Raw genomic sequence first — 23,674 nt, 5'->3', positions numbered from 1 at the left:
TTGCGGTGCTCGGGCTTCTCATTGTGGTGGCTTCTTTTGTTGCCGACCGCTGGTCCTAGGCGCACGGGCTTCACTAGTTGTGGCACATGGGCTCAGTAGTTGTGGCTCGCAGGCTCTAGAGCACAGGCTCAGTAGTTGTGGCACATGGGCTTAGTTGCTTCGCGGCATGTGGGATCTTCCCAGACCAGGGCTTGAACCCGTGTCTCCTGCATTGGCAGGCGGATTCTTAACCACTGCACCACCAGGGAAGTCCTCTACTCTCAGTTTGATTTCTTGGTTGTTGCTCCCCACACCTCATCCTGCTCAGGTTCATTAGGTACCTCCTGGTTTTCTAAAAGGGTTCTGGGTACAAACGAGGCTCCGGGGCGTCCGTGTGTGTGTGGGGAAATCACATGGTTACACAGCTAAGTTTGGTAGAGTGGAAATTCAAGACTTGGTTTTCTACCTGTGGGTTCAGTGCTCTTTCCTTTGAGCCCACTCCTCCCTCCATGAAGTCTTCTCTGGCTTTTCTAGCCTCCCTTGAGGTCTTTGGGGAAATAAGCATGCTCTTTAAAATATAGACAGCTCCTAATGTAATATTAGACATGAAAGTGCTTAAAGCACAGAGCCTGGTGTGCAATAAATGCTCAAGAGACATCTGAATCAGCACCTGTGATCCTTCTGAACAACTTAACGCATATTTATTGAGCATTTCCTCTATGCCAGATCTTTTTTTTTTTTTTTTTCCGCCATGCCACGTGGCTTGTGGGATCTTAGTTCCCTGACCAGGGATCGAACCCAAGCCCTTGGCAGTAAATGCACAGAGTCCTAACTACTGGACTGCCAGGGAATTCCCCTTAGATCTTTATATTAAAGATGCCCCTGCTCTTCAGGAGCTTAAAAATTATTCAGAGACTGAAATAAACTTAATTGCAACATAATGTGACCCAACGAATTACAAAGAGCTGTGGGATCATGAAGGAAGGACCCTCACCAAGCATGAATAATGATAGTCCCTTGCACTTTATATTGACAGTTTACAAAGTGCTGCTCACATCTCTTACCCATTTAACTTTCACGGGAACCCTCTGGGGTATGATTAATTATCCACATTTTGCTGATGAGGAAGCTAAGACTCAGAGAATTAAAGTGACAGAGTCATAACCAGAAAACTGGGCAGCAGCTTAAAATAATGAAAAGACCACTAGCCTGGAAGTCTGGACATTTGGCTTGTGTGTCTGTCACTTGTGACTATATGATCTTAGATAAGTAACTTTCCCTCTCTGGGTCTTGGTTTTGTCACCTGTAAAGTAATGTAGTTAGACTAGAAAGGCTCTAAGACCCCTTACAGCTCTGATATTCTCTGGATGAGGAGATAAAGTCTCGGGTTGGGGGCTCTGGAATTAGATAGACTGGTTGTGTGATTCTGGACAAGTGAAATAGCCTCAATGATTTCATGATAAAGTGGAGATATTAGTAGGGCCCACCTCATAGGGTTTTTATGAGGATTAAGAGTAGTAATACACATGAATGAAACATATTGCCTGGTAAAGAGGAAGTGTTCAACAAATGTTAGCAACAATTATTACTTATTCTAAGAGTCTGTGCTGGGCCTCTTCCTACCACAGCAGTTGTGCACGACAGAGCCTGATTCTGGCCACCCATGGGGTCTTAATAGAAACAGAGCTTGTTTTGTAAAGCTTCAGAATAGTATTTAAGTATCTCTTGAAAATCAGAGACAGTATGGTATAAGGGAAAGAAAGAATCAGTCAAACATGTCATAAAAATCCCAGTTTAGGGGACTTCCCTGGTGGTCCAGTGGCTAAGACTCCACGGTCCCAATGCAGGGGCCCTGGTTCGATACCTAGTCAGGGAACTAGATCCCACATGCTGCAACTAAGAGTTCGCCTGCCACAACTAAAAGATCACACATACCACAACTTAAGATCCCTTGTGCTGCAATGAAGATCTCACATGAGGAAACGAAGATCCCCTGTGCCATGACAAAGACCCGGTACAGCCAAATATATGAATAAATAAATAAATATTAAAAAAAAATAAAGTGGGTGCATTTAAAAAAAATATCCCAGTTTAGTTCCTTACCAGCCTTGTGGCCCTAGGCAGGTCACTTCACCTCCCCGTGACTCAGACTCCTAATTTGTAAAAGTGAAGATAGTACCAATTTTGCAGGGTTGCTCTGAGGCTTGAATAAGATTATGTGTGTAAAGCATCCAGGACGTCACCAGGACGGCATGCAGTAGGTAAGAATGTAGCAGAGATTGGTGAGACCAAGTGCTAGGTTTCTCTGACTGCTCTTAGGGTATTTAAATCTAGAGATTCTGTGCTCTCTGCTCTCAGGTCTCCAGACCAGTAAAGATGCCAAGTTTTATGCCCCTCTCCACCAGGTTCAAGAAGCCATTCAGCAATGAGAACGAGACCTTGGTGGTTCAGTTTTCAGTAAAACACAAGCAAGGCATCCATTGCGGTGGTGGGTTCGTGAAACTCTTTCCTGACACCCTGAACCAGGAGGATATGCATTCAGAATCCGAGTATTACATCATGTTTGGTAAGCTCTCTAATAGCAGTCGCTGTCAGCCCTGTGAGGTCTTAATGAGAGCCACTGTAGTTGTAGAAAAGGCTCAGATGGAAATTTATTTTTTTAAAAATTTATTGTATTGAAGTATAGTTGATTTACCATGTGTTAATTTCTGTTGTACAGCAAAATGATTCAGTTATATATATACAGTTTTTATACACACATACACATACTAACATACACATACTTTTTCATATTCTTTGGAACAGGAAATTTCTAATGTGATAGCTCCACCTCCCTCTGTGGTAAGACTCTTAGAAGACCTGAGAAAAGCAACTCTAAACCTAAATGTTAATATAGAGGTGAAGAGTCACATGGTATTAACAAGGCTACAGTACAGAGAGACACTTTCCATTTCTAAGAGAAAGAGAAAGGGATCAGAAACTGTGTAGATACCCTCAAATGTACCTATTACAATAAGGCTTTGTGCTCTGAAGGAGGTTCCTGCCCTCAGGGAGAGAAAGGCACAGAAGGTTAGGGAAATAACCTTTATCCAACATCTGTAGTGCATCCAGTGTTGCATCTGTAACCTCAGTATACTGGCCCTCCTTGGGGCAGTCCAGCTCTTACTTAGCTCAGTTTCAACGTGGTTGATATTTAAAAAAACAAGAAACAACGGCAACTAATCCAACTCCCAAATCATTGGTGAAGAATGTGGATTTTACTGAAGGTTTTTGCAAATTCAGAGGAAAGGGTTAAACTACACATCATAAACCAACATTTCCTTAAAATTCTCTCTAGATATTTTTTCTTTTCCCAGGGAGCTCCAGATCTCTCTCTTGCCCTCGCCAAAATCCTCCTCTTCATCCTTTTTCTGTCTGAATCCCTTCTCCCTCAACTCTCTTTCTTATCTTTCAACCTCTTTCTTATTTTTCTTTTTTTTTTGCGTTACGCGGGCCTCTCACTGTTGTGGCCTCTCCCGCTGCGGAGCACAGGCTCCAGACGCGCAGGCTCAGCAGCCATGGCCCACGGGCCCAGCCGCTCCACGGCATGTGGGATCCTCCCAGACCAGGGCACGAACCCGTGTCCCCTGCATCGGCAGGGGGACCCTCAACCACTGCGTCACCATGGAAACCCTCTTTCTTATTTTTCAATTCCTTTCTTAGGTAGACCAATAAAGCACTATGGGGGTCTAAAACATGAGTCTGCCCATCTCTATTTTTTTCAGAATCTACACTTCTCACAAGGCGCTTATATCTGTAATGTACATGGTAGTTGTAGTAGGGAAATTGGAAATAGGATTTTTTAAATGTGATTTTTTTTCCCTTTCAAATGAATATTGTTTACTTGATGCTCAAACAACCCAACAAGTTTGGGCTATTATCATCTCCATTTTACAGATGAGAAAACAAAGGCAAGAAATTTGCCCAAGATGAGCAAGTCGGAAGTCAGATTTTGAACCCAGTCTGTCTGGCTGTAAAGCCTGGGCTTTTTCTACTCTACCCTTTTGCCTTCTGCTTGGTGTGGGCACAGGCATATGAATCATTTTTTAAAAGGCAGAATGAAGACATATTTTTAAAAAGGTATTGATGAGGAGTTATGAGATCACAAAAGATGACATGTCCACCTGGGGGCATTTTGGAGAAGATATTAATTATTCTTTGAAGAATGAGTTAGATTTTAATAAGCAGAAAAGGAGAGAGAGGAAATGTAATTTGGGCATAGGAAACTGTGTATACAAAAGCTCAGAGACACGAAATTCAAATGCAAGTAGGAAAACGATGAGACCAGTGTAGCTAGAGCACACTGAGTGTGTGTGTGTGTGTGTGTGTGTGTGTGTGTGTGTGGTGCATGCAGGAACATATTTAGGTTAGTCAGAGAGCAATAGCATGGGAAATTAGGTAGAAAAACTAGGTTAAAACCTATTCTTGGTGAGACCTTCCTGGTGGCATGGTGGTTAAGAATCCACCGGCCAATGCAGGGGACACAGGTCTGAGCCCCTGTCTGGGAAGATCCCACATGCCTCAGAGCAACTAAGCCCGTGTGCCACAACTACTGAGCCTGCGCTCTAGAGCCAGCGAGCCACACTACTGAGCCCATGTGCCACAACTACTTAAGCCCATGTGCCTAGAACCCATGGTCTGCGACAAGAGAAGCCACCACAGTGAGAAGCCGGCGCACTGCAATGAAGAGTAGCCCCCGTCGCTGCAACTGGAGAAAGCCCGCGTGCAGCAACGAAGACCCAATGCAGCCAAAAATAAATAAAAATAAATAAATAACTAAATTTATATTTTTAAAAAAACCCCTATTCTTGGGCCTTTTCCAGGTTAAGCTCTCTGGACTCACAAATCAACAGTTTCCTCTAAAGCTTTCACAAAGCAGGAAGAGCCCCAGGCTCTGTTTCTAGTTAGGCTTGGGTTTAAAGCCCAGCAATGCGACTTATTAGCTGTTTGAACTTCTGCAAGTTGCTTAACTTTTCTGGGCCACAATTTTCCCAACTAAAAGTGGAGATAGTAATACCTCCTTGTGAGAATTAAATGACGTGGTATTAAGTGCCCGGCACAGGAGGGGCTTCCAGTTGGGTTTGGTCAATGGAATCCTGGCAGAAGATCACAGGGAGGGAGGAGAGTTGTGTCCCTTGACTGAAGGTCACAGCTTATCTCCTGGCTGCCCTCTCTACTGAACTCCTTTTTTTTCTGGGCTTTGGTAGCTGCCCCTTCTCCTAGCCCCTTCAAGCTTAGGAGTGGGAATAGCCTGGAGCATAGCATTATTCCTTATATTTTCTCAATGTCCTGCCCCCCACCATTTACAACAGTCCCTTTACACAGGTTCGATCCCTCATTGGGGAACTAAGATCTCGAATGCCTCATGGTGTGGCCAAAAACAAAAACAAACAAACAAAGAACAAAAACAGAAAAAACCCGAAACAAAACAAAGAATTAAAATAGTCCCTTTATTAAATTATCCTCAAATAATCCTAAATTTGTGTGTGCTGTCTCTTTCCTGCTATGTCTGTCTTAGCCACAAAACAGGCAAACTGCCTAAAAGTGATGTAAATTCATGTATTGGGATTTAATTTCCAGGCCCTGACATCTGTGGCTTTGGCAACAACAAAGTACAAGTCATCCCTCATTATCAAGGGAGATACCATGAGAACAACAAGACCATCAAACCCAGGGTGAGTGTGAGGGCTGGTCTTCAGCCTAGGGGGAAGGATAACCATTTTGCATTTGTTATCTCATTTAATCCTTACAACACCCCTGTAAATTAAGTACTATCATCTCCATTTTGCAGATTAGAAAATAGACCCAGAGAAGTGCTGTAAATTACAGGATTTCACATAGAAGCAATTCGTCTGAAAGCCTAGGAAGTCATGTAAGCTTATCTCTTGGAACAATGCTTGCCATGGCCCACTTCCCCACTGCTAGATATTGGAAGAGACGGGGGAGGTGGGGAGTGCTGGACTTAGAAATGGGTGGTGAGTTTACCTTAGTAACATCAGGGTTAGAGAGATCTAGGTTGGCTGGAGGATAATAGCTGGATTTCATCAGCCACTCAACAGGAAATCACTGAATGCCATTTCTGTGCTGGGCCTTGGGCTGGGGATAGGGTGAGCCAGGCATGGCTTCTAATCTCTCAAAACTCAGAGTCCAGTAAAGGTAAGAGTCAAGCAAAGGAGAATGACTACCTAGTCTGATTAGGGTCTGTGAGAGCACAGAGGAGACCCCAACCTGGTGCCTTAGGAAATGCTTCAGAGAAGCACAAAGAAGGTTTCTACTGTGCTGAGTTTTGAATGATGAGCATGAATTGGTCTTGTAAAGGAAGGTGACAATTTTAAGGAGGATTGAGCTACTAGAAGAGGTAATCACATGAGAAAAGTCAAGGAGACTTGAGAAAGAGTAGCACCGCAAGAAGTTTGGCACAAGTAGAGCACAGAGGAGAGGCAGAGACTGAGTCTGGAGAAGACCCTAGGTCCTGGGTCATTGGAGAACTTGTGTTTGGGGCAAAGTCCTTCCCTAGCAGGACTGTGCATACAGGGACTCCCTGGGATCCAGCTCAGGGTAGGCATTGTGCTGGGACCTGCAGATACAACAGATGAGTCAGAAACGACCCCTGCAGTTGAGAAGCTCAGAGTCTAGTGGGACAGACAGAAAAACAGACAAGATCAAAGAATGACCAGAGCTGTGATGAAGGGAAGGATGGGAACTAGGTGAGACCAGAGAAGTGTGTACTCAGGAGAATGAGACCTAAAGTCTCTTTTGGGTTAACCAGAGAAATGGGATGAGGGATGTGGTAAAGTGTGTTTGTGACTATGTGGGAAGTAGCATTCAGGAACTGAGGGCCTGTTTTAGATGGTGATTTTAATGCTTGAGGTCCAACAGGGGACTGAAATATTCCTCGTTCCCTTTCTAGATCAATAAAGACACTCACCTGTACACTCTGATCATTCGCCCTGATGCTACTTATGAGGTCAAAATTGACAACCAGCAAGTAACAGCTGGGGACCTGGAGGACGACTGGGACTTCTTGCCTCCCAGGAAGATAAAAGCCCCCTATACCCGGAAACCAAGGAAATGGGATGAACGCCTACAAACAGAGGATCCTGAAGATAAGAAACCTGAGGTGAGGTGTTTCGATGGGAAGCAGGAGGGGATCTTAGCTGTGGGGATGGGCAAAGGAAGCTAGGAACAATGGAGCAGAAACGGGGAGCATCTTTCCCTCAAGGAGGTGTGCAGCTAAATATTGGTATCCAGAGAGGCATGGAGGGAAGAGGGAAGCACCTCACGTTTATTGAGGATTTACTGCCCCTGCTAGCAGCCTCTATGAGGACAAGGAAAGTGATGCTTAAAAATGAAGTGACTTGCCCAGGCACACATACATTAGAACCAACATTTGAACCTGAATCTCTTTGATTCCAAAGTTATTGATATGGGAAACATGTGGAACATACTCACTGATTCATTATCATTCACTGGAAAGCTGTACTGGATACAACTGTGAATAGAACAATCCAGGGACTGAGAATCCTCCTGGGACTCAGAATCTAATGAGGGATACAGACAAGTACATAGATGCAGGTCACACTGTGTAATTAATGGTGAGAGTCAGGAAAGCCAAATCCTGTGGGAGCCCCAAACAGGCTCCTAACTCAGGCTGAGTTGGGGTGCAGGTGGTGTTCTGGGAAGGAGGAGGCATGCTTCAGTGATTTGGTTAACCTAGGGATTGGAAAAATAGACTTTGGTGTCAGACAGATATGGTTTGTGTCCGAGCTCCACCACTTACTAACTGCGAAACCCCACCTATAAGCAGTTAGACCTTGGGCAAGGAATATAACTGCTGTGAAATTTCACAAACAGGGATTATTATAATACCTATATGTGAAGGTTGTTGTGACGATTAAATGAGCTAATATACATAATTTAATGCCTGGTACATAATAAGTTCTTAATACATGGCATTTATATGTTAATCATGTACTGAATGTCAAACAGTACATTCATTACAGCAAGGGAAATTGAGTTGGAGGAAAAATATTCCAGACCCTGAGAACAGCAGGAGTGAAGGCACATCAGTTAAGTGGAAAGTAACATGGTTATGTAAAGAACTGAAAGCAGCAATTTAGTATTTTAGGAGCATAAAGTTCAAGGTGGAGAGTGATGGAAGATGAGTTGGAATGGTCTGTTGGAGCCAGGTCATGGAGGGCCTCACCTGCTGGGCTGCTGCTCCTGAGGTCAGAGCAGATTCACCCTCATGCAGAGGAGATGCTCAGGGTTCAGCAAGGAGCAGCATGGCACCCAGCAACTGGAATCCATTCTGTAAAGAGAGGCCTGTAGAGAGGTGGGCAGTGGCCCAGCCATGTGTAGGGAGATCCAATGGGCTCCAAACCCAGGGGGAGGGAGGTGTAGTCAGAGAATTAAGGCAGATGATCAAGCAGTGTCTGGATCTTCAGCACCCTGGGAGAATTAGGGACTAGTTTACTTCCAGACCCAGCAGGCAGGCTCAGGGCAGCAAGACTAACCATAGACTCTCCCTCCTGGTGTGGACCATGCACCTGATGTAGTCAGGGTTGGATCAAGGCCTGGGGGAGAGGGGAGAGGCTCCAGGCCTCTATGCTCCCTGTTGAGTAGACCCGGAGAAGGTGGAGACTACTTAGATCGGCTGGGCTCTATCAATTCTATAGCCCCCAGGAGAGGATGCTGACTGTTAATGTCTCAGGAACCACAAAACAGCTGAGGCATCCCAGGAACTAGGGAACTTCATGCTACTGAATGACTGTGAGTCTAGTGGGCTTGGCAGCAAAGCCTTTAGTAAGTCTGGGAAGTGGTCAGCACCAAGGTGAACTGCCAGGTAGATAGAGCAAAACTTTGGAGGCTCCAGAGCAGAAGAAATATGAACGTTAGGACAGGCCATGACTTGGAGCTCTGTCTTAGGAAATAGAAGGGACCTGGGGTACAAGGGAGGACTGATACAGATCTGGGAACATGCTGGGGTACAATGCAGGTCACTAAGAGAGGCCTTCAGGAAGAGGGACACAGGCTAGAAGACTTGTTCTGACCATCGGGGCACATAACTGGGGAACGGAGAGGGCCAGGATAAGGGAAATTCCCATCTTATTTGCGATTAAAGTAGTCAAGGTCAGAAGGATAGAGAATATGAGGAGGCACTGGAGTTGCTTAAAGGCTTTTTCTCTGCTGTATGTTTTGGATTTGTTTGCAGAGCCCTGAGCTGGGCTTTCATAGGAGTGAGGACAGGAGAGCGGCAGGGGTAGGACGCCAGGTCCAACCCTACTGTACTCTGTACCCCAGTTTCATACCGGCCCACCCATCTGCACTCATGGAGGAACATTTTGTTTTAGGACTGGGAAGACTTCGAATACATCCCAGACCCGGAAGCCAGACGACTGGAATGAGGCAATGAATGGGGGTGGGAAAGGCCCCTGATACCAAACCTGAAGTATAAGGTGAGGGGGTCTCTCCTGCCAATCGGTATGAGAAATAAGAGAGAAGAGATGTAAATTTTAATCTACAGAACAGAAACTCTGAGATCCTGTGATCATCTTCCTCCTTTCCCCTTCTCCATAAGACTGTAGCCTCATTTGGGCCGTGTTCTCAGGGCTGTGCCTATCTGGGAGAAGGTGGTCAAGGTTGATGCTGGGAGGCAGAGGTCCAGGGAGCCCTAGGCAAGGGATTTGTCCGGAGTGGTGGAAATCAGTCGAAGGAACATGATCAAAACAGGAAATGGGTCTGGGGTCAGGAACCAGAAGTCTCAGAAGTGGTCCAGAAAGGGGAAGGGTAGGACATGAATGAGCCAGGCATGTTGGGGGAGGGTGGGGGAACTTCTTTTTAAGGGCTAAGTCCTGACCTCATGTCAGAAATGAGAGGGAACTAAAGGAATCAACTATCAAATGCTCCAGAGATAATACTGACTGAAACAAACATTGTTTTATTTGGTCACAGTTTCCTACACTGCACACCAGGAAGAGAATGGCCCCAAGTCCAGGGTCCTTAGATGGTGGTTCCCTGTGAAGCTACATTTTCTTAACATCATGAACAAACTTATGCAGAGAGCTGGGACCAGGCTCAGAATGGGTCTCTGCTACCTTGTTCATAGCCCTCTGGGTAAAAAGGGGGAAACTGGGGGCTTCCCTGGTGGCTCAGTGGTTGAGAATCTGCCTGCTAATGCAGGGGACATGGGTTCGAGCCCTGGTCTGGGAGGATCCCACATGCTGCGGAGCGGCTGGGCCCGTGAGCCACGACTACTGAGCCTGCGTGTCTGGAGCCTGTGCTCCGCAACAAGAGAGGCCGCATTAGTGAGAGGCCCGCGCACTGCGATGAAGAGTGGACCCCGCTTGCCACAACTAGAGAAAGCCCTCGCACAGAAACAAAGACCCAACACAGCAAAAATTAATTAATTAATTAATAAACTCCTACTCCCAACATCTTCTTTAAAAAAAAAAAAAAAGAAAGGGGAACCTGGAAGAGTCTTGTGCATTAGCTCAAAAAAAGGGAGAGAAGCTCAAGGAATCCTGCTCTGAATCCTTATGCCTAATTGATTAATCTTTCTGATTGCATGAGAAGAATGGAAAAATACTAATGCCATGTTCACTCTTTGGTGCTTTGCTTAGGGACAATGTAAACCTCGGATCATTCACAATCTCAGTTACCAGGGGGAGTGGATTCATCCAGAAATAGACAACCCTGAATATAAGCCCGACCCAACCATTTGTCACTATTATAACATTAGTGTCCTTGGCCTGGACCTTTGGCGGGTAAATCTCTCTGGGCTCAGAGCCAGGGAAGAACAGTCCCTCTAAAGGTTCCACAAAGTAGAAAGAGCTCCAGGCTGGAAATTACAAAACTTGAGTGAGTCTTGACCTTTCTAAACCTCAAACTGTTCCTCTTTAAAATGAAATTAATTATATTCATCCTAATAATTACAATAGCTAAAATTTATTGAGTCTCTACCATGTACCGAGCACTATTTCAGAGACTTTGCAAGTGCCATTTAACTCTCACTATGAAATCTCCTACTTCTAAATGTGAAAACTGACGTTCAGCAAAGTTAGCTAACTTGCCTGAAGACACATCTGGTAAGCAGAAAAGCTGGAATTTGAATGCAGGCCTTTCTGAGGCTAGATTCAGTGTTCCAATACTTTATACTGCTAGGCCGGTCCTATGTAAATCTTGGGGTAGTTCTGGAAATAAAAGGGAATCAGAGATGTGGTAAATCTTTGAAATATTAAAATCCCTAGATAGATGTTGGGACTGATTGTCCCAGCCATGATGACAAATCCTGACCTAGCCTCCCTCTTCTCTGCCAGTTACCTTTCCTGGCTCTGATTTGAAGGAAGAGAGGAGGGCTCAGGTACTCAGGCCTTCACAGAGTTGTTTTCTTCCAATGAGACCTGATGTTGAAAATGCGAGTATTCTTTCCCAGATCAGGAGAAAGAGAGCACCTCAAGTGCCTGCCTCAGAGTGAAAGCTTTAGCCCAGGAGACCTCTTGGAAACTGAAACCTATCAATACATAGTCTTGGAATTCCCTTGGAGAGGAAGGGGAAGTGAGCATTAATATCCCTTATTATTACCCTGTATTATGTTTGAGAGAATTGAGAATCAGAAATGTCACATGATGTGCCCAAGAACACACAGCTAGTGCATGGGAGAGACAGGATTCAAAGGTCTGTTAGCCCGTAAAGTCCTTGTTTATTGATTACACCCACCATACAATAGAGCCTCTAGAAACTGCAGCCACTTGTCCTTGGGTGTATCCTGGAATGTTCTACAGCCAGTGAAATCTCTGTCTCTGACCAGTGATTTCTACAGTTCAAGGCTGCTAAAGGTCTCTTGAACAGACACCCCCAATTTGAAGCTTTCTTGGTTTATTTATTTATTTTGACTTTCTTGTTTCCCTGGCTCAGTGAGGCCAGCACACAAGTGTAAGGAAATGATGTATGTAAATTACCATGTGCATAGTAGAGGTTCAGGAGAGAAGGAAGAAGAGAGACATATGTCCTTCTTTTGTTCCTTTTTTCTCTGAAGAATGTGGATACAGTTTGTACAAATTCCCATTGTTATCTCTTTTTTTTTCAGTTGTCCCTTTTTAATAAATAATAGGAACTTTCTACATCTTGAAAAAATATGTGGTCATATTAATATGCCTAATCTGATTGTTTCCTTAAAATGCATTGGGTTTTTTTTTTTCCACTGAAAACATTAAGGCACACACTTTAAACAGTTTCTTTGTTCATATACAAAATTTAAAAATTATTTGACAGTAATTGCTCTGAGTTCTATCTTCCTCCTCAAGTAGGCAAACCTTTCTATTTGAGAATTTAAACCATGCTGAAGGAGTGTTTCTCAAACTTTAACATGCGTATGAATCACTCAGATCTTAATAAAATGCAGATTCTGATCCAGCAGGTCTGGGACAAATCCTGAGAGACTACATTTCTGAAACTCCAGCATTATCTCTTTTTTTTTTTTTTTTTTTTTGTCTTGTGATACAGTTCTGTACAATGCTGACATCACCCTTGCAGGCATCCTTTCCTTTTAAGTTCTAGTTGGGTCTGGCACTCCCAAGTCCTACTCCACCCTACCCACTCAGCCAAACCAACACATCCAGTTTATCACAGGGCCCCTGCACCTCACTGGAAAAGCCTAGAGACTCTCAGCATAGAGATGGGCTGGAATTCTCTCACCTGCCCTGCACCAACCCGGGGTTCCAGATGCTCTGTGAGTCCATCGCCCTCTGCATCAGGTCCTAGCCTAGTAAGCTGCTTAATCTTCCTGCTTAGTCCCTGACCCATCCTGTTCTCTGTTCCTACACTCCCACACACAGTCCCTTTTCTTTTCTTTCCTTTTTTTTTTCCTTAGGCAGAAGATACTGCATTCTTTCATCAGGACAGAGATGGCAGTGAACAAGAAAATTCTTTCTCTTAGCTTTGGGACTCCTTATGATCTTTGAAGGAGTAGTGACACAAAATGCAATGAATATAGCCTAACAACCATAATGCAAAGCAATTGACATTCCTTAGGTCATATGGTCTGTGTCACAGACCTGTGGGGCTGGAGGGTAGGGCTTATCATCTCCGTTTTACTGACCAGGAAGTGGAGGGCTTAGAAAGGTGACTTGACTTGTCAAGATCCCATAGCTAGTAAGTGCCCAAACCTACACTCTTTCCATTTTATGATTCAAGTGGGACATCACAGGAAACCAGGTAACTTTCAGTGAATTAACTTTTTAGGCTTTACAGTCTCACAAAGCTCTTTCTCACATATTCTTTTCTCCTGAGAACTGTAAGAAGAAAGCAGGGAAATTATATTTTCTTCCATTTTCCAGATAAAAACATGGAGGCACAGAAGAGATATGAGTAAAGCAAGGTCCCTCCACTAGTGAGTTGTAGGAAGCAGGACTGGCCCTCATGTCCTGATTCTCAGTTGGAGGCAGAGCCAGGAGTTTAGTGTAGGGGGGATGGCGGTAAGTAAGCACCAAAGAGAACAGGGGAGATTGGAAACATTTCTCCTGCGAGTAGAAAAAATGGAAGAGCCAAAAAATGAGCGGTTCCCTGACCAAGACTGCTGACAGCTCAAAAAGAAAAAAAACAAAACAAAAAATAAATCCCAACTCACAAAAAGAAAAAAAAATCCCAAAGAAAAAAATCGTAAAGTTGCATAAGGAATTATTAAAACCAATTTTTTAAATGGCTCAGAGGAAATTAACGATCTTTATTCAAAGTGGCTATTTTGTCATTTATTTTTCTGCTGAAGGCAGGGTTGGGGGGATGATGTAAGCCAAATAAAAGTCTTTCTTATTTAAAAAAAGCAAAACAAAACGAAACATTTTTCAAACCCTAGAGGAAGGACACATGATAACTCATGCTGCAAACTTTCTCGTGGTCACACAACGGCTCTCACACAATTAACTTGCTGATTTATTTAACATATAACGCTAAAGCAAAAAAATCCAGAATGACTCTCCTTTTGTTTCTTTTGAAACATATCCAGATAATGAAAAGTTATGATAATAACTATTATCATTTATCAAATGACTGTTATCTGCTAGACACTGTGCTTTACATATATTATTTCTAATGCTCATGACAACACTTCAAGTGAGTTAGTTTTAATACTTCACTTATGAGGGAATAGGCTCAGAGGAGTTGAGTAACTTCCCCAAAGTCACACAGCTAGTATGTGGTTGAGCTGGTCTGTCTGACTCCATGACTGCTGCTTTTTCTATTTTGTTCCTTTATCATTAATAAACACTGAAATTATTGTATACCGTTGACTTGATTCATCCTTTTCTTTAATTGTAATATTAAATATGTTATTTTAAGAAAATAGAGAAATATGGTAGAGAATCTAAATTATGCTTGCCCTTCTTGTTGAACCTTTTCTTTTGCCCGTATTCTTTTATTTTTTTCTGATTATATTGAGGAGAGAACCTTAAAAAGGACATCTATAAGTGGCAGCAGAGACTATCAATCTGAGCTGGGGCAAGAGCCACTGGACAGCAATTTGGAGCCTAGCAGAATGATGAAAATTTCTTCACAACCCTCTGAAAGAGTGGTCACAGGCTTGGAGAACACAGAACCTTGGGAAACAGTAACGTAACTTCTTTCTAGAGCAGATCAGCTAAGGTGGTACAGCATTCTGGACCCTCTGTGCTCTTAATCATCTTTGTATTCCCTCACTCCACCTCAGTTATTGATTAAAATCTCTGGTCCGTGGCCTGGGAATCTGCATTTAGCAAAGCTTCCAGTTGATTTTTTAAAGCCTTTTGACCTAGTTCTAATAATCCCATTGTTTTCATTTCAACAGGTGAAATCAGGCTGCATCTTTGATAATTTCCTTCTTACAAATAATGAAGAGTTTGCAGAAGAGGCTGGAAATAAGACCTGGGGAATAAGAAAAGTAAGATTTTCCCTCCCTTGGATTTCCAGGTGTCTGACTCTTCAGTTGTGCACTGTTCTCTGCATTTAAAAAATCAGTCTCACAGTCATTGTCTCATTTGCTGGTTAAATGGCCCTGAGAGGCAGGGTAAAGAACTTGTATTCATTGGACATCTATGACCTTGTACTTGACTCTATGACCACTTTCCAAAAGTCTTCCCACTAAGCCCTTAAAACAAACCAGCAAGACAGGTATTGTTATTCCCGTTTTTCAGATGTAGGAATTGAGATTCATAGAGTATAGATAAACTGTACAAGGTCACATGCAGCCTTTAACTTGTTGAGTTAGAATGCACACTCCTTCTGTGTCACACGCCCTGCTCACAGTGTGGTGATCTAGAAGGGAGCCACTGAACCCATTTCTGATGGATGACTTGGAGAAGGAAGCAAGATGTTACTGCTGTTTACCAGTTTCCCTGCTCTCCTAGAACTATTTTACGGGTGGAGTGATACTTAGGACAATGGCTTCTTCTTGGTGCCACCCTTCACCCAGACCTCCTGGTTCTGGGCCATTCAAGCAGGTTTGTGGCCAATGCTTGATTACCCAAAAGGCAGACAAGGCTCATGGTTAGAGCACCAGCAAAGCACAGGCATTAAAAAGAAATTTATTTATTTATTTGTTTATATTTTTGGTTGTGTTGGGTCTTCTTTGCTGTGCGTGGGCTTTCTCTAGTTGCGGCGAGTCAGGGGGGCTACTCTTTGTTGCGGTGCTCGGGCTTCTCATTGCGGTGGCTTCTCTTGTTGAGGAGCACGGGCTCCAGGCGCGCGGGTTTCAGTAGTTGTGGCTTGCAGGCTCTAGAGCGCAGGCTCAGTAGTTGTGGCGCATGGGCTTAGTTGCTCTGTGGCATATGGGATCTTCCCAGGCCAGGGCTCGAACCCATGTCCCCTGCATTGGTAGGTGGATTCTTAACCACTGTGCCACCAGGGAAGTCCCAAAAAAGAAATTTTTGAGAGAACTTTGATACTTACCATTTTCAAAGAAGCATTGACACAGTCATCATGGAAAAAATAAAAATTAGACTTTTTACACTTCTGAGTCTGGTTTTGTTTTGTTTTTACTTTGAGGTTATCATCTAATACTGTTATTTTTAAAATAAATTTATTTATTTTTGTCTGCGTCGGGTCTTCGTTGCTGCGCGTGGGCTTTCTCTAGTTGCGGCGAGCGGGGGCTGCTCTTTGTTGCAGTGCACGTGCTTCTCACTGCGGTGGCTTCTCTTGTTGCGGAGCACAGGCTCTAGGCGCGCGGCCTTCAATAATTGTGGCACACGGGCTCAGTAGTTGTGGCTCGTGGACTCTAGAGTGCAGGCTCAGTAGCTGTGGCGCGCAGGCTTAGTTGCTCTGCGTCATGTGGGATCTTCCTGGACCAGGGATCGAACCCGTGTTCCCTGCATTGGCAGGCAGATTCTTAACCTCTACGCCACCAGGGAAGTCCTCTAATATTGTTTTATTGAGGAAATATTACATATTGGTCAAGAGCATGAGTTTTAGAGCTAGATTGCTTAGGTTCAAATCCAGGCTCCATTACTTACTAGCTGTACAACCTTGGTCAAGTTGTTTAACCTCTCTGATCTTCAGTCTCCTCATCTATAAATTGGGAATGATGATACCAATTATCTTTTAAGTTCCTGGCATATAGTAAGTGCTCAATACATGGTACTTATTATTATTAACCTATATATTCACTTGGCAAATATTTGTTGAGTGCTTGTTCAAAGCACTGTTGTAGTTGTTGGAGATATACCAGTGAAATAAAACAGAGAATTTCTGCCCTCATGGGACTTACATTCAGTTAGGGGAGCCCAACAAGAAACATATAAAGAAGTAAATATATATGCATGAGATGGTGAGATAAACTACAGAGAACAATAAAGCAATAGAGAGGGCTGTCATCATGGGGGTTTTGCTCTTTGGTCAGGAGAGGCTTTGTTGAGTAAACAACATTTAAGAGACTTGGAGGAAGTAAGGAGCAAACCACGCAGATGTTTGGGAAGAAGAGCCTTCTGATAGAGAGAATAGCAAATGCAAAGTCCCTGAAGTAGAAGCATAACTTGCTTGTCTAAGAAAAAGTAAGAAGTACAGTGTGACTAGAGCTGAGTGAGAAAGAATGAGAGTAGTTGGGGCCACTTCCCTGAGTAAAATGGGGAGCCATTGGAGCCATTTTTAGCAAAGGAGTGATATGAACTGGCTCATAGATTAAGATGTTACTCTGGCTGCTGCATTGCAAAAGTCTATACGAATGAAAAAGGACTATAGGGGAACAAAGGCAGAAGCGAGTGGTAGTGGTGGAGGTAGAGGAATGCTCAGATTCTAGATCCATTTTGAAGGTTAAACTCACAAGAGTGATGGATTAGATACAAAATATGGGTTGGAGTAAAGAGGGATGGCTCCAAGGTTTTTGACCCCAATGACCAGAAGGATGGAGTTATTGAGGATGAGCTTTGGGGCACCCCAATAGTTAGAGATCAGGGAGATAAAGTGGAACCAGCAAACAAAACAGAAAGGGTAGCTGGCGAGGTAGGAAGAGAACCAGGACATTATCCTGTAGGCCAAGTGAAGAAAGTATTTTAAGGGGGAAAGGAGTGATCAATTGTATTGAATGATCAAGAAAGATGAGGACTGAGAATGGACCACTGAATTTAATAACATGGTGTTCATTGGTGACTCTGACAAGAGCAGTTTCAGTGAGACGTATGGGGGAAAAAATGGGTCCAAGAAAGAATGGAAGGAGAAAAACTAGAGACAGCAAGTATAAGCTAGTCTTTTGTGGAGTTTTGCTGTAATAAGTGTAGAGAGAATAGGGTGATAGGTAAAGGGAAATGTTGGTCAAGAATTTTTTTTATATACAGTAGATCTTCCTGCCTGCTTGTATGTTAATGGGAATGATACAATAAAGAGAAAAAACAATATAGGAGAGAAAGAGGAGAATTTCTAGAACACTGTTTTTGAGAATATGAGAGTGGATGACATCTAGTGCCCAAGAAGACGGGTTGGCTTTCCATAGGAATATGGATATTTTATCCATAATCACAGGAATAAAGAATGACTATATAAGAATAAATACAGGCAGGTGGGTAGATTTGGTGGTGGGAGTATATGTAGTTGTATTCTCTGGGAAGCAGACACCAAGATGGTGTTAGAAATGTAGGCGATTTATTGGGGATAATGCCTGGGAAAGATGAAGGGTAGAGGGTGCAGGAATAGGCACCTGTGAAAGGAGAGAGGAAAAGGAGACTTGGGTAGGAATTATAGTCAAGTGCAGTGCAGCTCTGAGAAAGTCTTGCTAGCCCAACATTGCTCCAGGGGAAAAGGAGAAGGAGGGTGAACCAACCACAGAAATATAGTAGGCTCATCAGTTAGCATTAAGGGCTCACTTGAGTTTAGTTTTTGGTTTTTTTTTTTTTAATTGTCAAATGTCTTGGCATTTAAAAAATTTTTTTTATATTGGACTATAGTTAATTTTTGAGTTTAGTTTTAATGAGTTTAAAATGAGAACAATCTGTTTTTACTATTTTCTCTAGCCATTTTCTCTGCTTAGGTGCAGGCCTGGCAAGTTGGATTTAACCAGATTTGAAGATTTGCCCAACTAAGGGAGGGAAGGGCAAAGGAGTTGAGGATGTTTGCAAGAGAGTAATCACATAAAAATAAAGAAAGCAGGAAAGGGAAGATATGAGTTGCTTGAGATCTAATGAAAAGGAAATGGTTTAACAGGTTGTTATAGGTGCAGGTGGGCTTGAGGAGTTGGTAGAGTTGGTCTTTTGTTGCCTTTGGCAAGAACTGTTTTGGTAAGGATCGGAGGTTGGGAACAGATCAGTGAGTAGAGCAGTGAGAGGGAAGTGAAGAAATAGAGACATTAAGTGTAGCCAGTGCTTTCCAGGCATAAGAAAATGAAGGCCTGATTGAAAGAGAGAATGTGGGAATAACGTGGGAAACACAACAAGATGTCAAGCACTTGCTCCCACTAGGATTGTCGAAGGCCCTATCCTACTGGGCATGCAGGTTCTCAATCTAGCTTTGTCCCCCAGGTCTGGGTAGAAGACCACCAGATTCTCTAGGTGAGGATTAAAGCCCTAGAGGAGTTTAGACTGTGTCTTTTTTTTTTTTTTTTTTTTAATTCTTGGCTGCGTTGGTTCTTCGTTGCTGCACGTGGGCTTTCTCTAGCTGCGGCGAGTGGGGGATACCCTTCATTGTGGTACGCGGACTTCTCATTGCAGTGCCTTCTCTTGTTGCAGAGCATGGGGTCCAGGCACGTGGGCTTCAGTAGTTGTGGCACAAGGTCTCAGTAGTTGTGGCTTGTGGGCTCTAAAGCGCAAGCTCAGTAGTTGTGGCGCACAGGCTTATTTGCTCCACGTCATGTGGGATCTTCCCGGACTAGGGCTCGAACCCATGTCCCCTGCATTGGCAGGCGGATTCTTAACCACTGTGTCACCAGGGAAGTCCCAAGGACTGTGTCCTTTCTTTAAGGCCCCTCTGAGTAGTAAAATTTATGAAGACAGCTCTAAGGATCAAATTCTAGCACCTGGATGAACACATTAGAGAACTCAGAAGTCCCGTTTCTGACTGCAAACTTGTACTGGCTACAGTTCAAAAGCAAATTCAAAGAGTTCCATAAAGGTTGTTTTACTGTGATATAGCAGAAAGAGGACCAGACTTGGAACCAGAAAACCTGGTTTCTAATTCTAGTTCTACCACTCACTAGCTATATAGCTTGGGGAACTGATTTAATCAGTCTGAATCTCGTATTCCTCATCTAGAAGGTGGGAGCAGTAACACCTCATACACTGCTGTAAGGAATAGAAATGTGTGTAGACTGTCTCATACCATGCTTAGCAATACTGTAGGCATTCAGTAGATGTTTGTTGAATCTGAACCAATTTTATTTATGAACAAATTACACACACACACACACACACACACACACACTTCTCTCCACCCCACACATACTGAAAATTTATAGGTAAATAAACACCATACCAGAAATCTTTAAGAGTGTGGGAAGATGCCAGACATTTCTAAAGTGAGTTATCTTTGTTTATACCATCTGTAAATTATTTTGAAATTCCACACTCTAAACAGGACATAGAGAAGCAATGGAGAGAACTGTACAAAGAAATGGAAAAAAGAAAACAGGAAAAAGAGGCCAAGAAGAAAAAGGAAAAGGAGGAAGAAAGGGAAGATGACATCTGGGGAATTGAAGAGGGAAGTGAAGAGGATTCTGCTGAGGACCCAGGAAATTACAGGCAGCTGAAGGAAGATGATGATGAAAGAGCATTTCTGGGTAAAAATGTAGAAGTCCATGTTGATCAGAGGATGAACTATAACTGGGTAACAAGTGGTTACTACTCAGAGGCAAATGATGTTGCTTAAAAGGTAGAATGTTCATGGTTTGGCAAAGTCTGGGGAGCAAAATTACTTGCTTTCTCTGAATGAACATTGAATTTGGATTTCTATATCCCATCTTCTTTGCTCTGTATGACCTTAGGAAAGTCCCATCACTTCTTGAGGCTTCTCTTGTCAATGGAAAGGGAGTGATAATTCCTGTTTCATGAGGCTACTGTAAGGATTAAATTAGATATGTGTGCAAAGTGCCTGATATAAAAAGACAGTCAACAAATAGTAGCTATTACTACTTACCATTATCATGGTATTTATAAAATAATTGACAGTAAAAAAGCCTCTGTATAAACCTGAGCCTCACTTTCAACTTATTCCAGTATATCCAGTGATGTTATTACAGATGTAAATCTGTATTATTTAGTATTTACTGAGCAGTTCTGATAGCTGTATTTGTGGGCGATGATGCTTGATGTTTTCTCTTGCAGGTGTATCAAGCACTTAAAAACAAAATCAGACTTCCTCCTAACATAAACAAAGATACTTTGTGAAACTCCTTTTGCTTCTCTGCTGTTTTGTGCAGTAATTTTAAATTAATTATTACTTGTTTGCAGGTTTGCTGGTTTTATAGTTATCCTTTCTGTACCATTGGCTCACTATATTATTATATGCATTCGCATAGCTCTTTACAGATCACAAAGCACTTTCCTATAAATTTGAGCAACTACTGCAATGTGCTCATTTAATCCTCAGAACAGCCATTGTAGAGGATACCATTATTATCTTCCTTTTACAGATGCAGAAACTGCTAAAAGGAGGCAAGTCACTTGCTCAGGGTCAAATAACCAGTAAGGGGAGGGACACGTATCTGAACTCAAGTTTGTCTGGTTCCAAAGATTATCCTTCCATTGCATTAGGCTGTTTGTTGAATGAGTGAGTAAATATCTATTACGACTGAGTACAGATAGTAGGCAAGTCTCACATGGAAAAAATACCCTTTTAACAAAAATAATCATAAAGTAATTTTCCTCTTTTAAAAATTTTCTCAAAAAATAAACATACAAACAAGTAGCTGCATGAAGTGTGACAGCCTTTTCATAAGAAGCTAATGTGGTTGCCAGGTGTTCAAGGCGACCATGGTTGATTCCTGGCCCTACTTACTTATCAGCTGTATTACCTTAGGCAAGTAATCTAACTTGCCTGTGGGAGTTATTTTCCGTGTCTCATTTTTCTGTGTCTCATTTTTCACATTTGCAAACTCAGCTGTGAGGATTAAATGCTGACTCTTCCTTCCTTTATTTTACTAGGACTACACCAAAAATTAATCCCAGTCTAGCTGGAGAGTCAAGCCCAGACACAATTATCATATTATAGCACAGGGCTACAAATTTAGGTATGGAACATCATAGGTGCTCAATAAATATTAGTTAAAAGAATGAACAAATCTCTGACTGGTGCTTTCAGGGAAGAGTTCACGAAGGAAGTAACTTTTGAACCAGCTCTTGAAGAATTCATGAGTCTGTCTTTCAGAGGAGGATATGTGTAAACCAAATTTCAGAGTCAAAGAGCAGGGCACCTGTATGACAGGAGTGGGGTGGTGAGGTCAGGGAGAAGCAGCAAGAACTCCTTCTTCCTTCTTTCCCATAGGTTGGAGTTGGCTGTAGTGTCTGGGCCTGACAATCTTTGGAATGTTCTGGTTTGGAAAACTTGGCTTTGCAGGGAGGCAAAACTTTACCTCTTCCCTCTAAGGGTCTTCAGCTGGGCCTTAGAATTTAGGTAACGTAAGACAGATGCACAGGAGAAAAACATACAGATTTATTCAATGTAAGTTTTATGTGACACGGGAACCCTCATAAGGAAATGAAGACCCAAAGAAGTGGCAAAACCTAAATGCTTTAATACTAGGTTAAACAAAGAGAGGCAATTGTGGAACAGTAACTAAAATGTACAGGGAGGCTAAAGGAAGATAAGAATTATTTTAACAATGTCAGTTTGTGTAGAATTCTCTTGCTCTCAGCTTGATGAGTGTTTCTTTTCTCCTGGTATGTGGAGGGCAGCTCCTACGTGGGAGCTTTACCTCCTGTATTCAGGAGGAAAGGGGAGATCAAAGTATCCCTTTTGTATCTGCTGTTTTTCAAGTGCCTTTAGCTTAAAATAACCCTTATGCCAGAGTGGCATATTTTGGGGTAGCATATCTTGGCACTCTTCACCTTTATACCTGTTTCTATAACATAGAGTCTTCTCATGGTGAAAAAGAGTAAGGCTTCAGGTACTGAGTCTAAACCCTGTCTTGGGGCTGCAGGGCTGGTGTGTGAGGAATCTATGTTTTAGGGATACCATTGTTTACTACCAATGTCTGCTCTGATTGGTCAGGCATATGTTCTACCAGTTGTTCCATATATTCATTATCACCAGATAAAGATACTGATTTTCATGCAGAATTCTGAGGGAGTAGTAAACAATAAAGATCCATTTGAGGGAATTCCCTGGCAGTCCAGTGGTAAGGACTCTGAGCTTTCACTGCTGAGGGCACAGGTTCAATCCCTGGTCGGGGAACTAAGATCCTGCAAGCTGCGCCGGGCGGCCAAAAAAAAAAAAATCCATTTGAATATATTCTTTAAAGTTGCTGCTTTACCTTTGTTAATTTTTTACCTTTATTTTGATTGATTGTACAAACATTATTTCAGAAATTAATGTAATTTTAACAAGAAAAAATTCATGCATAGTTCCATCCATTCTGCACACAGACTGAAATTTTTGTGTTTCCTGCTAAGACTTGTCTTTTGAATACCACCATTCTGCCACTGAACCATACTCCTCCAGATTGAGTTTTTCTTTTGAACTTCTGTTTATATGTTTAATTTTCAAAAGTAACAGATGTTCAATGTAAAAAACTTCATATCTACAAACACATTAAGAAAAAAGTAAAAATTTTTAATTATTCCCAAATCCAGAGACATCTGTGCAATATTTATTGTCTTTTCTTCCAGTTTTGTGTTTATTCATTGGTTAACTGGTTTGACTTTGGGTTGAAATGATTTAGTTAATCACACTCTTCAGTACAGGGCACTTTATCCTCTTTGGTCAGTGATTATCACTTTTAAATTTTATTTGATACTTTTTTTTTCTTTTACTGCCTTTCCCTTCCCCACACAAGCAACTAAGTTCTATCTGATGTAAAACTGTTTTTTGCATATGTTCTTACAAAATATGAATTTTTGTTTGCCCTGGGTGTATTTTTAATTTATGTAAATGGTATAGTGTTTAAATCTCATCTTGTTACCTCATATTTTTCACTATGCACTGTTTTTTTGTTTGTTTGTTTGTTTTTTTGTTTGTTTGTTTTTTTGTGGTACGCAGGCCTCTCACTGTTGTG

At 42.5% G+C, this 23,674-nt stretch overlaps 1 protein-coding gene across 1 annotated transcript; it reads left to right on the top strand.

Annotated features, from left to right (window-relative positions):
• Nucleotides 1-2,338: 2,338 nt before the first annotated feature.
• LOC137218724 (calreticulin-like) lies at nt 2,339-23,450 on the top strand. Its single transcript, XM_067726097.1, has 5 exons — nt 2,339-2,545; nt 5,599-5,693; nt 6,929-7,138; nt 14,837-14,929; nt 20,041-23,450. Exons 1-5 carry the CDS (start codon nt 2,356-2,358, stop codon nt 20,329-20,331), a joined length of 879 nt encoding a protein of 292 aa, XP_067582198.1. The 5' UTR covers nt 2,339-2,355; the 3' UTR covers nt 20,332-23,450.
• Nucleotides 23,451-23,674: the final 224 nt, after the last annotated feature.

The sequence above is a fragment of the Pseudorca crassidens genome, chromosome 2 (genome assembly GCF_039906515.1).
Source record: "Pseudorca crassidens isolate mPseCra1 chromosome 2, mPseCra1.hap1, whole genome shotgun sequence".
In the NCBI taxonomy this organism is placed as follows: domain Eukaryota; kingdom Metazoa; phylum Chordata; class Mammalia; order Artiodactyla; family Delphinidae; genus Pseudorca; species Pseudorca crassidens.
The sequence above is the reverse complement of the archived record's forward strand: the minus strand, read 5'-3'. Positions and strand labels throughout refer to the sequence as shown.

Bases quoted from the DNA above. Each gene is read 5' to 3' on its own strand.
- LOC137218724 (XM_067726097.1), top strand. From the start codon at position 2,356: ATGCCAAGTTTTATGCCCCTCTCCACCAGGTTCAAGAAGCCATTCAGC. The intron at 5,694-6,928 runs GTGAGTGTGAGG...TTCCCTTTCTAG, and splicing joins ACAAGACCATCAAACCCAGG to ATCAATAAAGACACTCACCT. The intron at 14,930-20,040 runs GTAAGATTTTCC...CACTCTAAACAG, and splicing joins AGACCTGGGGAATAAGAAAA to GACATAGAGAAGCAATGGAG.